A 17,101-nucleotide genomic window follows, 5' to 3' on the forward strand; every position below is an offset into this window, starting at 1 on the left:
AACCCCGGTATACCACATCACTCCAATTCACTCTATTCCTTGCCCTCCTTTCACCATCCTGCATGTTCAGGCCCCGATCACACAAAATCTTTTTCACCCCATCTTTCCACCTCCAATTTGGTCTCCCTCTTCTCCTCATTCCCTCCACCTCCGACACATATATCCTCTTGGTCAATCTTTCCTCACTCATTCTCTCCATGTGCCCAAACCATTTCAAAACACCCTCTTCTGCTCTCTCAACCACGCTCTTTTTATTTCCACACATCTCTCTTACCCTTACGTTACTTACTCGATCAAACCACCTCACACCACACATTGTCCTCAAACATCTCATTTCCAGCACATCCATCCTCCTGCGCACAACTCTATCCATAGCCCACGCCTCGCAACCATACAACATTGTTGGAACCACTATTCCTTCAAACATACCCATTTTTGCTTTCCGAGATAATGTTCTCGACTTCCACACATTCTTCAAGGCTCCCAGAATTTTCGCCCCCTCCCCCACCCTATGATCCACTTCCGCTTCCACTTTCCACATATACAAGTAAGAAATGGGGACAGGAGCAAGGGGCTGGCTGGAAACAGTCCCTTTAAGTATTTACTATAATTACTTTACAAAAGTGTAAACAGGAGATGGACTTAAGAGGATTTTCCCTCAAAGAATTAGTTGGCTTATCCTGATACTACCTCCCTACCTCTCATCCCTGGGGTAGGGGAGAGAGAACACTGCCAATGTATTCCCTGTGTATTATAGAATGCAACTAAGAGGGATGGGAGTACGGAGCTGGAAATCCTCCCTTCTAGTTTTACTCTTCCAAAAGGATGAATAGAGAAAAGGGCCAAGTGAGGAGTTTCCCCCTCTAAGGCTCAGTCATTTATTCTTGAATGCTACCTTGCTGATGAGGGAAATGGACTCATAGGAATATACTTGATCACGTGCTCTATTGTGATCCTTTCCAATTTTTTTTTCACATTTTTTATTATACTTAATTACTGTTTCCCACGTCAGCAAGGTAGCACCTGGAAACAGATAAAGAATGGCCCATCTATTCATATGCACATCTCTCTCTCTCTCTCTCATACTATTTGCCATTTCCCACATTAGTGAGGTAGTGTTAAGAACAGAGGACTGGGCCTTTGAAGGAATATCCTCACCTGGCCCCCTTCTCTGTTCCTTCTTTTGGAAAAAAAAAATTAGAAAAAACGAGAGGGGAGGATTTCCAGCCTCACCGCTCCCTCCCCTTTTAGTCGCCTTCTATGACACGCAGGGAGTACGTGGGAAGTATTCTTTCTCCCCTATCCCCAGGGATAACATATATACATATATGTACATATACATGCAAGCATATATATATATATATACATACTCATACATATACGTATATACACTTGTACATATTCATACTTGCTTGACCTCATCCAAGTTGGTTTTCATGCACAATACAGTAAATGATCTGACCTAACCACACAATAAGTACAGTAGTTTACACTTGACAAATATTTTTCTCTACAAATAAATAAGACCTAAGTTGTTTAATATCTGTGTTTTTAATGAGATGTTAATCATACGTCCATTAAACAGTGATTTTAGTCTTTAATATGAATTTGTTGTTATTCATTGTACCATCATCATGAATAACCTTGCAAGAAATGTTACAGTATGTATTATGCCCTGATATTCTTTTTATAAAAGTAAGATGTAGTTGGTGAAACTACATATATAAATGTTTCAACTGTGACATTAAATTCCTGGAATGAAAAAAATGAGATAGTTGGGTTTTATTTAATGCCTGATTTATTGATTATGAAGGGTTTTGTTGGAATCATAACATTCTACATTAATTGCATTAAGGAATGTGTAATCATTATCTCTCAGGAAGGAATGCAGTTTAGTGATCCCCCTGTGACAGAGAAGGAAGAGAAGAAGGGGAAGCGTGGATTTGAAAAGAGTGAGTCTTTCTGTCATCATAATTGTGAACCTTTGTTGAAAGAGAATTTATGTCAAAGAATGGTGTATAGGAATCTTTTATTGGAATGTATTTTGAGGTCAGACTAGTGCTGATTATGTTTTTTGTATGCTCATACCCTATATGTCCTCTTCTGCTGAACAGGATTGTGAGGTGGTTTGATCGAGTAGATAATGAAAGGGTAAGAGAGATGTGTGTAAATAAAAAGAGTATGGTTGAGAGAGTAGAAGAGGGTGTGTTGAAATGGTTTGGACATATAGAGAGAATGAGTGAGGAAAGATTGACAAAGAAGATATATGTCAGAGGTGAAGGGAACAAGGAGAAGCAGGAGAAGGATGGAGTGAAAAAGATATGATGTAATTTTTCTGTACATTTTGCCACATGTATTGAAAAATTTCATGCTAAATGAAATTGTGTGAACTACTGAAATGTGATTTCACCTTCATGATAAAGTTAATATGAAACTACTTGGAAAAGTTGGGACTGTATAATGTACCGGAACATTTCTGAATTTTGTTTCTAGCCTTTATAATGGAAGAGGTGGTATGAATGAGTGGTGTGGGATAAATGTGGATGAGTTTGATCAAGGCATTCTCTAAATTCATTATTGCTGCCAATGCTTTTTTCCTCAGAACTTTAATCAGAATTAACTCAGAAATAAGTATATCATTATCATGTCAGGATTTTGTAGGTGAATCAATGAATTTATTTTATTGCATTATTTTCCAGTCAAGCGTGAAGCTAGTGTTGAGCATCTTAACAATGACAGCAAAGGTATCACTGATAAACTTCGCAACTTCATAAAGCGGAGGCCATTGAAAGAAACACTGGAGAAGAAGGGCATATACAAAGGTATGTTTTAGCTAGTAATGGTTCACCCCACATGGCACTCACAAAGCTGATAAAAAGTGTACTACATATGAACGTTGCCTCATTTAGACTGATAAATTTTGACATTTGATAAAAGATGGTTACAGAAAAAAATTTTCAGTGTCTTACCTCTTTTTTAATCTACTTGCACAGAAATATAATATTGATATACATTGCTAAAAATATGGTAGATTGGATAGTGAAACACCTGATAGCAATTATTAGATTTTCATCTTACTACAGTCAGAGTTGTGATATTATGTATGGCAACAACGTCTGGGGCCTACATGTAATGACACTCATATGTTTGTTTACCACATTGCCACCCTATCTGCAAGTATAGTCAATACCTTTGATGTATTATTGGTGTTTCTTAAGTGTTTGCGTCATGTGATTAATGATTTGTTGTACTATTTAAAGATATCAAACAAAAAATATTAAAGAAAAGTAAGAACAGAAAAAAGAGAAATGATCATGAGGGATCCCAAAAACCCTGGAACCTAATCATATTTTTCCCATAAGCATTTAGAATAAGTATTCTTGGTTTTAGTATTTGTGATATTTTCCTGGAACATTACCCTTGTGAATGACAACAAATAGATATAGTCATTTGTTTGTAGTAGATGTGCTTTAAGGATGTTGTTTTCTCAGCTTTTTGTTCCTCAAAATTTAAGCCAGCTGATTATTGATATAAAATGCTGACTTTTATTTTTTTCTAACTACTTCATCATTTCTCATATATTGAGGAAATTCCAAGAACAGACAAAAAAATGGCCTCATTTTTTCACATCTTTTCTTTAGCTGTCATGTAAAATATACCAAAACCAGAGCCCCCTATGTTCTGCCTAAACACATTAACATTTAAGTGGTTTCCCCTGACCTCATCATAATGCCTGGCTTTCTCCTTTGCATGCCATTTCACCCTCCTACTTAATGCTCCTCCAGTAACTTAAAGCCTTATTCACTCCATCCCTCTGTCTTATTGGTCTATCCTCCCCCTTGTTCCCATCACTTATAATTTTTTTTGTAAATATCCTGTTTTTCTTTTCAACAGAATCAGTATTTGGTAGCACATTAGCTGAACTAAGTGTACAAGACAAAACAACAATTCCTATATTTGTTCTACAATGTATTAACCACATTGAGAAATCAGAGGAAAATTTACGCACAGATGGCTTATATCGGATATCTGGCAATGCAGCCCAAATTCAGAAGATCCGCTTTGAGGTAAGTAGTACTGTTAACTTATTGCTTTAAGAAATAAGGTATCAGCTTTTTGATCATGTTCTGTTCTGTATCTCTCATGCCTGTTCCCTTCTGGAACTCACTCACGGGGTGGCCACAGCAATAGTCTCCATAACTAGTGAACTCAAGTGCTGCTTTTTATCCTTTAGTGCTATATCTTTAACAGGCCACTGGTAGAGGACAATTCTTGTGCAGTGTTTACAGAGGCTCTTACCTAATGTTCCTACTGACTACTACTACCTAATGCTCCAGTCTAACCTTCTCCAACTACTTCTTTCTATTACTCTACCATTTTGTCAAAAGGCAGGGCTAGTGCAAAGTGCTCATTGCTAAAGAATCTAGAGTTGCAGAGAATAAGTTGTGAGTTAATTGTTGTCAAGTGTTATGTGTGACTTGGATAGATTGTGTGTTTGTGGACAGAATGCCAGTAGTCCACATTTGGGTGAGGCAGTTTTCACAGGCTCTTGCCTAATGCTCCTAACTAATACTACCTAAGGTGTCTACCTAATATTCTTCCTTAAATTTTCCAACTTGCTACTTACACCTAATGCTTCTACTACCCTTGTTTTGATTTAAAGGTTGAGAGAGTATCATTAAATTTTAGGGAGAATAAAAAGATGTTCTGGAAGGAGGTAAATAAAGTGCGTAAGACAAGGGAGCAAACGGGAACTTCAGTGAAGGGCGCTAATGGGGAGGTGATAACAAGTAGTGGTGATGTGAGAAGGAGATGGAGTGAGTATTTTGAAGGTTTGTTGAATGTGTTTGATGATAGAGTGGCAGATATAGGGTGTTTTGGTCGAGGTGGTGTGCAAAGTGAGAGGGTTAGGGAAAATGATTTGGTAAACAGAGAAGAGGTAGTAAAAGCTTTGCGGAAGATGAAAGCTGGCAAGGCAGCAGGTTTGGATGGTATTGCAGTGGAATCTATTAAAAAAGGGGGTGACTGTATTGTTTACTGGTTGGTAAGGTTATGTAATGTATGTATGACTCATGGTGAGGTGCCTGAGGATTGGCGGAATGCGTGCATAGTGCCATTGTACAAAGGCAAAGGGGATAAAGAGTGAGTGCTCAAATTACAGAGGTATAAGTTTGTTGAGTATTCCTGGTAAATTATGTGGGAGGGTATTGATTGAGAGGGTGAAGGCCTTTGTACAGAGCATCAGATTGGGGAAGAGCAGTGTGGTTTCAGAAGTGGTAGAGGATGTGTGGATCAGGTGTTTGCTTGAAGAATGTATGTGAGAAATACTTAGAAAAGCAAATGGATTTGTATGTAGCATTTATGGATCTGGAGAAGGCAAATGATAGAGTTGATAGAGATGCTCTGTGGAAGGTATTAAGAATATATGGTGTGGGAGGCAAGTTGTTATAAGCAGTGAAAAGATTTTATCGAGGATGTAAGGCATGTGTACGTGTAGGAAGAGAGGAAAGTGATTGGTTCTCAGTGAATGTAGGTTTGCGACAGAGGTGTGTGATGTCTCCATGGTTGTTTAATTTGTTTATGGATGGGGTTGTTAGGGAGGTGAATGCAAGAGTTTTGGAAAGAGGGGCAAGTATGCAGTCTGTTGTGGATGAGAAAGCTTGGGAAGTGAGTCAGTTGTTGTTTGCTGATGATACAGCGCTGGTGGCGGATTCATGTGAGAAACTGCAGAAGCTGGTGACTGAGTTTGGTAAAGTGTGTGAAAGAAGAAAGTTAAGAGTAAATGTGAATAAGAGTAAGGTTATTAGGTACAGTAGGGTTGAGGGTCAAGTCAATTGGGAGGTAAGTTTGAATGGAGAAAAACTGGAGGAAGTAAAGTGTTTTAGATATCTGGGAGTGGATCTGGCAGCGGATGGAACCATGGAAGCGGAAGTGAATCATAGGGTGGGGGAGGGGGCGAAAATCCTGGGAGCCTTGAAGAATGTGTGGAAGTTGAGAACATTATCTCGGAAAGCAAAAATGGGTATGTTTGAAGGAATAACGGTTCCAACTATGTTGTATGGTTGCGAGGCGTGGGCTATGGATAGAGTTGTGTGCAGGAGGGTGGATGTGCTGGAAATGAGATGTTTGAGGACAGTGTGTGGTGTGAGGTGGTTTGATCGAGTAAGTAATGTAAGGGTAAGAGAGATGTGTGGAAATAAAAAGAGCGTGGTTGAGAGAGCAGAAGAGGGTATTTTGAAATGGTTTGGGCACATGGAGAGAATGAGTGAGGAAAGATTGACCAAGAGGATATATGTGTCGGAGGTGGAGGAAACGAGGAGAAGTGGGAGACCAAATTGGAGGTGGAAAGATGGAGTGAAAAAGATTTTGTGTGATCGAGGTCTGAACTTGCAGGAGGGTGAAAGGTGGGCAAGGAATAGAGTGAATTGGATCGATGTGGTATACTGGGGTTGACGTGCTGTCAGTGGATTGAATCAGGGCATGTGAAGCCTCTGGGGTAATCCATGGAAAGTTGTGTGGGGCCTGGATGTGGAAAGGGAGCTGTGGTTTCGGGCATTATTGCATGACAGCTAGAGACTGAGTGTGTACGAATGGGGCCTTTGTTGTCTTTTCCTAGCGCTACCTAGCACACATGAGGGGGGAGGGGGATGGTATTCCATGTGTGGCGAGGTGGCAATGGGAATGAATAAAGGCAGACAGTGTGAATTGTGTGCATGGGTATATATATATATGTGTCTGTGTGTGTATATATATGTGTACATTGAGATGTATAGGTATTTATATTTGCGTGTGTGGACGTGTATGTATATACATGTGTATGGGGGTGGGTTGGGCCATTTCTTTCATCTGTTTCCTTGAGCTACCTCGCAAACGCGGGAGACAGCGACAAAGCAAAATAAATAAAATAAATAGTAAATGTTTTACCTTTTTTCTCACTGTTGATGTTTTATCCCTTTCTGCTTTTTCTTCTGTTTATGAAATCCTTGTTGGATGCTTAATTTGATAATAATCAGTGTGCTGAAGTTTTCAGTAAATGCATTTAAATTTGTGTTAGTTTTCATTACCTGAAAAATGGAGTTGTTTAGGGGTCCAGATACTTGAAGATTCTTCAAGCTCCACCCTTTTTCAAGTATGGATTAAAGCAAATGATTAAGATAGGTGACAAGTCAGTGTGGAAAGAATATACAGTATAGCAATGCTTCATTATCCCATTTCCACAGGTTGCTCAGAGAAACTATACCATTTTAAGCCGAGAAAAGGAGATTCACAACTTATCAGGTGCCCTAAAATTGTTCTTCAGGGAGCTCAAGGAACCCCTGATTCCCTTTGACAACTACCAGGAGTTCATCCAGGCCACTGGCTCTGGTTAGTGGCGTGTTTCTCTGCATGTTAAATAGAACCAATCTCAGATCTGTGTTAGAGCTTTAGGAAGATGTGTTACAATACCATTCAGTTTTTGCTGTCACTTAGCTTGTGCTTGAAAAGTGAAATTTGAGAACAGGAACCAACTTTAAAATGTCATATAAGTCAGCACACCACTTTTCAAAGTGAAACCTAGGTTGCATTAAAAAAGGATCCATAGTACCATCCACCCCAGAATTAACTGAGGCATATTCATAGATAGTAGCCATGAAAACACAACACATTAGTATTTCCCATAGCCTCCACTGGATGGAAACATCTCTATACATCTTCTTGCCATTCCAGATACCACTGTAAGGCTGCTATACCTGCTTCTGTAGTTGTTGACTCTTCCTTTTTTTGGAAGTTCTTGTTTCTTTGTTCCACTTTTGTAGTTCCTTATGCAAATCAAATGCTTTTTTTTAACACTGATTTATAGTATAAGCTGAGAAATGAATTTGAATTTGGATTCACTGATGCTTGTTTTGGTATCATGATGAACAAATCCTGTAATTATGTTTTTTTTGTCTTTTGTCTTTTTAAGTTGTTGGTTTTTCCTTTTCTTGCATGGAAGAGATAGGTAAGCATATCACCATGATTTAAGGAAGTTTTAGCTAATCCTTAAACCTAACTTAATGAAGATTTCGTCTTCAGTATATTCCAGATTTCTTTTAAGGTATTTCAGATTCAATTTTGATTAATCCTTTCTCAAAAGTTTGGTAAAGAAAATTTAAAGCTCAAAAATTTTTTGTAATCATGCTTTGCATGTTACAGTATATCATTATTTAGATAGACCGTCAGTAATGTTTTTCTTCATTTAATTGCTGATAGATTTTTGAATTGTGCGGATGGGCCAGTCATTGGCCATGATTTTGAAAACATTGATTTTTAATTTGATGAAATGCAAGTCAGTAATTAACTTCGAAGAACATAAGGTGAATGTTAATTTGTGCCCTCTTAAGAACCTTGTGTTCCAAGTAACAGCTGAGTCTTATGAGTAAGCCAGAGTTGAACAAATATTTATTGCAAAAAGAGACACTTGAAGTCATTCTTACACTTATACAGTTATTCCCCATGTTCCTATGCATGTTGGCATCTTTTTTAATTAGGCATGTCGCTGGTAGTATCTCCAGAACTAAGCTGAAAATGGCTTGAGTTTACAAGGAAGATATTTTTACCTGCAAAAGATGTTTCTTTTCAAATGTAAAACTGTTTGATAAGACTCAAGTCTTATATTGTTTGATTGTGATTAAGTCATTGTTACTGATTCTTCACTGTTGTTCACAGAAGATCAGTTCCAGTCATAAAAGAGTTATATCTATACTCTGACAGAAATTAAGAAAAGAAGCACATATCCCTTTTGTCTATTCTGCTTAGGACATGTTTGTTCTAAGAGATAGAATTACTGTAGAAGAACGATTTAAATAGTCCTAGCAGCATCTTCTTTGAGTTACTAATATATTTTTTCATAGTTTGTTAATGAGTTAACCATTGAATGATAGGAATTTTGGTTTAACTAGTGAATGATGGTAATTTTGGTTTGTTAGAAATTACTTTGTTTTGACAGTTTAGATTTCCTTTTAGTGGATGATACATGTACAGCTAAATGTTTTTATGAAGTTATTGTTCTTACAGCTCACTCATGTCAAAGTGGTAATAAGTCTTGTACTCAAGATTGTGTATTTTTTCTTAGAATCTTCATGGTGCATTATACATTCCAGGAATAGTAGTGCTGAAGATTTGTCCTTTCATGCTTATCTCTCTTATGCTGATACAATGGTGGTAAGGCTTCTTGACAGGCAGTTGAAATTGGTATCACTGTTGTTTGGAAACACAAGATATTTTGACTTAGGGTTAATTCATCAGTCTTTTCATTAATCCTAAGAGTTGGTTCCACCAGAAAAGGATGGAGTGGTCACAAAGAATCTTTTAGTGTTTCTGCTTTTGTAGTGATCCACACTTGACCAGGTCAACACTTAGAGTCTCACAGCTTTCTGTCAAACTTTTTTACGTCACATACGTTATGCTCTTCGTGATTTCATCTTCCTATGTCTTTGTGAATGTTATCTTGGTTCACTTAATTCAATGATCCAGTCTTTTCATTTCATTACTTTTTGATGATGTTGCACGGATTCCTGATAATTCTGAATTTTGAAATGATGTGTTTAACTTGCAAGCACAGATTTTTGTCCCCCATCATGTAATTGTTTTGCTGGAAGATTAAAATGTAAAACTTTTTTTTCATGCCACCACCAAAGCATGAACATGAGGTATGTATTATTGATCAGCCATCATTATATTTACTGATTTTTTTTGTTTCTTGGATAGTTCATGTAAGTAAACTTTGTTAATGTATATTTCTCTATGATCAGTAGAATCTTTTTTATCCATTGTGTCATGTTAAGTATAACTCAGTAAAGCTTTGTTTCCTTTTTCATGTATCTCCTTTTACAATATCTCACCTGTGTCTCTATGTATCTTATTTAGCACTACCTCACCTGTTTCTTTATGAATGCCTTGTCTGATCACTTTTACTCCAAAATATTATGAAAGTGCCAATATATGGATTTCAGCAAACAAAGACTTCATGATGATGTATTTATTATATTTGGCAGAATTATTCATTGATAAATTACATATTTGAGTTTTTTTTTCCAGTATTTACATTCCTACACTAAATTAACATACTTTTCCAGCACATTGCAGTCACAGAATCATTACTGCTTTCCCTTTCATCATTTATTGTCCCATCACTTCTTCGCCTTCCTCCAACTGGGTCATCACACATGTTGCAGACTCATAACACTCTTCACTTTAATTACTGGATCCTTTAACACAGGCATAAGGAAACTGATATGTAGAATTTTTGGTCAAGTATGTAGAGCACCCATGCAGTACAGTTGGACAATGTAGTACACAAACTGCCTTACTTATACTCTTGGTTCTTATCCCATACCTGGCTTTCATTGAGGGAAGCCGTTTGGTTCCTATCCCATACCTGGCTTTCATTGAGGGAAGCCATTGACCTCTTGGAGAGTTTGTAGTAATTGATGTGATAATTTTGATTTAAGTACTATAATCCAGCAATTATATTGTATGTATTACCTTGACCTCTAATTATCTGACTTCTCATGTGTACTCTACAGAATATCGGCGCATGAATCAGCAAGCAGATAAGTTAACAAAAGCAGTAAATAGACTGCCACCAGAAAACTGTGATACACTGAAGGTCCTTCTTCAGCATTTACTCAGGTGGGAATTCTTTTCTATAGTTTTCTCAGGCAATAAACTGGATAGGGATAGGGAAAAAAGAATAGTGCCCATATATCTCCAGCTTTTCATAGACAGTGACCAGCGGGGACAGGTGTAGGGGCTTTGAAATCTTCCCCAATGAATTATTACTTTCTAAAGAATGTAATAACTCTGGATTTTTCTGTAGTGAGTGCTGTGTGCTACCCCTGCCTTTTGGCAAAATGTTAGGGGCAATAGATAGAAATAGTAGGTAGGAGCGTTAAGTACAGACGTTAGGTAGGTAGTAGGTAGGAACATTAGGTAGAAGTAACGGGCAGGAATATTAGGCAGTAGTAGTTGGTAGGAACATTAGGTAGGAGCCTCTGCAAACATTGTGTTAGACTTGCCCTCTGCCGTTGGCTTGTTAAAGGTAAGATACTAAAGCTAAGAAGCGGCTCTGGAGTTCACTAGTTATGGAGATTCTATTGCTGTGGCCATCCCATTGAAAGAGTTCCAGTTGGGAACAAGCATCTGAGATATAGACAAATAGATTGTTAATGTGCTAACAATTTCATATGTGGGTAAATGAGGTTGGAGATAAGAGTGTAATTTGGTTGTGGGTTCAGGAACAAAGGAAATGATAAACACGCAGAAGCATGAAGAGAAAATGAGTGAGCATGGAAAAGTGACCTGTGTGCAAAAATACCAGGAGAGATCAAGATTGGCATAAGGGTGAGAGTAAGTGAAACTATTGGAGTAGAAGATATGTAGGGAAGTAATGCTATGCGAGTGAAGTTTGTGGCATATAGAAGAAGGGATGTGGAAGTATGAGAAGGGAGATATTAGTGGAATTATGAGAAAGAGAGTCAGTAGTGGAATGAGGTTAGAAATCACTAGTGATACAGAAAAGGTAGGTGCATGGATGGTATTTTCAGAGAAGCAATGAGAGTAGTAGAGGAAGGGCTGGAGAAAGCACTGAGACCTTTAGAGTAAGATATGAGAACTAAAAAGGAAGACATATAAAGGACAGGCTGATAAGAAGGACTTATGTTTTGTCAGTAGAGTGAGCAACAGGGAGTGGGAGACTGAACATTCGAGAGGGCAGGAGGTATGCACTGGTGGGAGCTTGCTGTCGGTGAGCTGTATTGGGACAAATGGAAAGGTTAAGATAAACTGTAGGGTAGTGTGTAGGGCTTGGCTTTGGATGTAGACCCTAGTTTCAGTAGTTTATGTATGACAAGTGATAACTTGGTGTGTGCAAATGAAGCTATTGTGCCTGTGTTCTCAATGCTCCTTTGTGAAGGCAAGATTTTCTGATAGGAAATGAAACCAATTATTCAGTTTTGCGTATGTGAGGTGAGGTTGTGGGGCCCATGGGAATCATTATGATACTTTGTATAGGATTCTGAAGTATCATCATTCTCTCTCATATACAGTGGAATAATTTAACAATAAAGTTTGTCCTGGTGGTAGACATATATATCCAACTGAAAAACCAGTAGAAAAGCTGTATAGTATGACATAATTGGAAAGCTGTTAGATGATGCTGCATAATGAATTTTTTTTCTGAATATTATGATTTAGTATTGATTATCTTTACCAGCCTTGTTATTTTTATTGTAACTTATTTCTCATTCGCAGAGTAAGTGAATATGAGAGTGAAAATCGGATGAGTGTCTCCAACCTAGCCATCGTGTTTGGACCTTGCCTTCTTTGGCCTAGAGTGACCTTATCCCACGACTTGATGACTGATGTGATGCTTCACAATCGGGTTATAGAGGGACTTTTGACTGATTTTTCCAAGATATTTCCCTCCAAAAGGTGATGAATCATCTTTAGTGATACAGTAAGTTGGATCATAAGGGCTTCTAATCAGTTTGCCATGGAAGAGCTTATGACAAGCTCTGTGTTTTTTATTTTAACTCCCTGACAGCATATTTATTGAAAAGTTCATCATATTACAGTGTATAAATGACTTTGTTATTGCTGTGTGAAAAGGTTTTTAACACTTTTATTCTTGGTCATGAAAGTTGTACAATAAGTGATGTAAGTATTCTTGGTGACAAGTGTCCTTCAGATTTTGGAGGCAAATGATATATCAGTATTTGTTACAAAATACACCTCATGTAATGTGTGGCAAGCATCAGAGTTCCTTTATTGAAATCTTAAGGCAAGGTAAATGTGTTTCACTTTGTTTCATAAAAAACAAAAGTGTTCATATATGGTCATGCTTATGCTACCCAGTGATATGTTCAGTATATGTGTGAGGTGCTATTTTATCATCTTTAAAGTGTTTTCCTTTGTAAAAAGTTCATGAAATGTCATTATATGTATTATATGCTATTGCTCTGGCAAGTACATATCTTTTCCTTTAGAAAATAAGTAGACAAAAAGACATTATGACTATGGTGATATTTTGATAAATATGTTTGCACCTGCGAACACTTGTAAATATAGGTGTTATTATTGCCTGTTCCATTCCTGCATTGAGCAGGAAATAGTTATATTCAAGTCAGCTGTGTACAATATTTTTCTGTGTTTTCCTTGTATATGTAACAGATGTATATTTTAAATCTATTCTATGTGTTTTAGATATTGTATAGTAATATTTCTCCTTAGTTGTTAATATGTGTGTGGTGTATGGTCTTGTCACAAAGTATTTTTCTGTTGATAATTATTGCCTCCTCAAGAATTCTAAGGCTTATTTTATTTATTATCCCGTTGTTGGACCACAGGTGGTCTTCAGCTTACCTTTTTAGCAGTTTTAAGTAAAGGTTTTCCCTTACATTTGTAGCTCCCATGTTTTGTAATCATCGTTGTGCAACTAAAATTTGCCATTCATAATGCAAACCCTTTCTGATTTGCAGATCACAATACACTTTGAAAAGCTCACTGCTTAGATTGCAAAACTGTCAAAACAAACCCAGCTGCTTGCAGAATGTTACACCAATGTGTAGGCAACTTATAACTTATAGGGCAAGTTCTTTAGATACAGGTGGTTTAGGTTTACAAACTTTATCCTTAGGTGTTGATGGGTCATTCAAGGACCCTTGTCCCTCATTTGTTTTTGTTTTTTATAACTCTTTATACTGCTCTTGTTATTCCCCATAAAGAGATCTTGAAAACAGATCAATTGTGTCATGATTATGATGATTACTAAATAATTTGGCTGTTAATGTGGTATTCACTATTCTAGCCAAGCCTCGCCAGGTTATTTATGACAAAGTTACCTTCCGAAACCTTGGTGAGAACAACAATGTCAAAATAATTAAATCTTTCATAAAAGTAATGAGTGTGTTAGTGGTTTTGATGCACGAGACCGGGTCATAGTGATGGGTGATTTGAATGCAAAGGTGAGTAATGTGGCAGTTGAGGGAATAATTGGTATACATGGGGTGTTCAGTGTTGTAAATGGAAATGGTGAAGAGCTTGTAGATTTATGTGCTGAAAAAGGACTGATGATTGGGAATACCTGGTTTAAAAAGTGAGATATACATAAGTATACTTATGTAAGTAGGAGAGATGGCCAGAGAGCGTTATTGGATTACGTGTTAATTGACAGGCGTGCGAAAGAGAGACTTTTGGATGTTAATGTGCTGAGAGGTGCAACTGGAGGGATGTCTGATCATTATCTTGTGGAGGCTAAGGTGAAGATTTGTATGGGTTTTCAGAAAAGAAGAGTGAATGTTGGGGTGAAGAGGGTGGTGAGAGTAAGTGAGCTTGAGAAAGAGACCTGTGTGAGGAAGTACCAGGAGAGACTGAGTACAGAATGGAAAAAGGTGAGAACAATGGAAGTAAGGGGAGTGGGGGAGGAATGGTATGTATTTAGGGAATCAGTGATGGATTGCGCAAAAGATGCTTGTGGCATGAGAAGAGTGGGAGGTGGGTTGATTAGAAAGGGTAGTGAGTGGTGGGATGAAGAAGTAAGAGTATTAGTGAAAGAGAAGAGAGAGGCATTTGGACGATTTTTGCAGGGAAAAAAAGAAATTGAGTGGGAGATGTATAAAAGAAAGAGACAGGAGGTCAAGAGAAAGGTGCAAGAGGTGAAAAAAAGGGCAAATGAGAGTTGGGGTGAGAGAGTATCATTAAATTTTAGGGAGAATAAAAAGATGTTCTGGAAGGAGGTAAATAAAGTGCGTAAGACAAGGGAGCAAATGGGAACTTCAGTGAAGGGCGCAAATGGGGAGGTGATAACAAGTAGTGGTGATGTGAGAAGGAGATGGAGTGAGTATTTTGAAGGTTTGTTGAATGTGTTTGATGATAGAGTGGCAGATATAGGGTGTTTTGGTCGAGGTGGTGTGCAAAGTGAGAGGGTTAGGGAAAATGATTTGGTAAACAGAGAAGAGGTAGTGAAAGCTTTGCGGAAGATGAAAGCCGGCAAGGCAGCAGGTTTGGATGGTATTGCAGTGGAATTTATTAAAAAAGGGGGTGACTGTATTGTTGACTGGTTGGTAAGGTTATTTAATGTATGTATGACTCATGGTGAGGTGCCTGAGGATTGGCGGAATGCGTGCATAGTGCCATTGTACAAAGGCAAAGGGGATAAGAGTGAGTGCTCAAATTACAGAGGTATAAGTTTGTTGAGTATTCCTGGTAAATTATATGGGAGGGTATTGATTGAGAGGGTGAAGGCATGTACAGAGCATCAGATTGGGGAAGAGCAGTGTGGTTTCAGAAGTGGTAGAGGATGTGTGGATCAGGTGTTTGCTTTGAAGAATGTATGTGAGAAATACTTAGAAAAGCAAATGGATTTGTATGTAGCATTTATGGATCTGGAGAAGGCATATGATAGAGTTGATAGAGATGCTCTGTGGAAGGTATTAAGAATATATTGTGTGGGAGGAAAGTTGTTAGAAGCAGTGAAAAGTTTTTATCGAGGATGTAAGGCATGTGTACGTGTAGGAAGAGAGGAAAGTGATTGGTTCTCAGTGAATGTAGGTTTGCGGCAGGGGTGTGTGATGTCTCCATGGTTGTTTAATTTGTTTATGGATGGGGTTGTTAGGGAGGTAAATGCAAGAGTTTTGGAAAGAGGGGCAAGTATGAAGTCTGTTGGGGATGAGAGAGCTTGGGAAGTGAGTCAGTTGTTGTTCGCTGATGATACAGCGCTGGTGGCTGATTCATGTGAGAAACTGCAGAAGCTGGTGACTGAGTTTGGAAAAGTGTGTGGAAGAAGAAAGTTAAATGTGAATAAATGCAAGGTTATTAGGTACAGTAGGGTTGAGGGTCAAGTCAATTGGGAGGTGAGTTTGAATGGAAAAAAACTGGAGGAAGTGAAGTGTTTTAGATATCTGGGAGTGGATCTGGCAGCGGATGGAACCATGGAAGTGGAAGTGGATCATAGGGTGGGGGAGGGGGCGAAAATCCTGGGGGCCTTGAAAAATGTGTGGAAGTCGAGAACATTATCTCGGAAAGCAAAAATGGGTATGTTTGAAGGAATAGTGGTTCCAACAATGTTGTATGGTTGCGAGGCGTGGGCTATGGATAGAGTTGTGCGCAGGAGGATGGATGTGCTGGAAATGAGATGTTTGAGGACAATGTGTGGTGTGAGGTGGTTTGATCGAGTGAGTAACGTACGGGTAAGAGAGATGTGTGGAAATAAAAAGAGCGTGATTGAGAGAGCAGAAGAGGGTGTTTTGAAGTGGTTTGGGCACATGGAGAGGATGAGTGAGGAAAGATTGACCAAGAGGATATATGTGTCGGAGGTGGAGGGAACAAGGAGAAGAGGGAGACCTAATTGGAGGTGGAAAGATGGAGTGAAAAAGATTTTGTGTGATCGGGGCCTGAACATGCAGGAGGGTGAAAGGAGGGCAAGGAATAGAGTGAATTAGAGCGATGTGGTATACCGGGGTTGACGTGCTGTCAGTGGATTGAAGCAAGGCATGTGAAGCGTCTGGGGTAAACCATGGAAAGCTGTGTAGGTATGTATATTTGCGTGTGTGGATGTATGTATATACATGTGTATGGGGGGGGGGTTGGGCCATTTCTTTCGTCTGTTTCCTTGCGCTACCTCGCAAACGCGGGAGACAGCGACAAAGTATAATAAAATAATAAATATAAAAGTAATAAGCTAATTGGGGAAATATAGGAAATTGATAATGTCACAAATACAAATAATGTTTTAAAGAAGAATTTACAAACTTAAAGATGAATTTACAAACTTAATATCTATGTCTGCCTGTGTATCTATATATCTGATGCCTGGTCCCTTTGGGAACTCCGTCAAGAGGGTGGCCATAGCAAAAGAATCTCCATAACTAGTGAACTCCAGTGTTGCTTCTTAGCCTTTAGTGCCTCTCCCATAACAGGCCACTGGCAGAGGGCAACTCTAGCTCAATGTTTTTAGAGGCTCATGCCTAATGTGCCTACATTAATGTCCCAACCTGCTACTATCTAATGCTCTCAGCAAATATTCCTACCTATTACTTCTACCTAAAGTTTCTACCTGATGCTCCTGTCTGGTGTTCCTTCT

At 38.4% G+C, this 17,101-nt stretch overlaps 1 protein-coding gene across 3 annotated transcripts in view; it reads left to right on the forward strand.

Moving 5' to 3' along the window:
• The window catches only part of LOC139764896 (uncharacterized), a 45,310-nt gene extending 30,750 nt beyond the window's left edge, over positions 1-14,560 (forward strand). Inside the window, exons 10-15 of one of the 3 annotated variants that reach the window (XM_071691957.1) lie at positions 1,880-1,952; positions 2,700-2,822; positions 3,895-4,067; positions 7,221-7,365; positions 10,548-10,653; positions 12,274-14,560. In XM_071691957.1, coding sequence (XP_071548058.1) covers positions 1,880-1,952; positions 2,700-2,822; positions 3,895-4,067; positions 7,221-7,365; positions 10,548-10,653; positions 12,274-12,457 — 804 coding nt within the window. In that variant the 3' untranslated portion in view covers positions 12,458-14,560. The remainder of the gene's footprint in view (positions 1-1,879; positions 1,953-2,699; positions 2,823-3,894; positions 4,068-7,220; positions 7,366-10,547; positions 10,654-12,273) is intronic. The other 2 variants (XM_071691959.1, XM_071691958.1) reach the window with 2 other exon arrangements.
• The last annotated feature ends 2,541 nt before the right edge of the window (positions 14,561-17,101 follow it).

The sequence above is a fragment of the Panulirus ornatus genome, chromosome 51 (assembly GCF_036320965.1).
Source record: "Panulirus ornatus isolate Po-2019 chromosome 51, ASM3632096v1, whole genome shotgun sequence".
Lineage (NCBI taxonomy): Eukaryota > Metazoa > Arthropoda > Malacostraca > Decapoda > Palinuridae > Panulirus > Panulirus ornatus.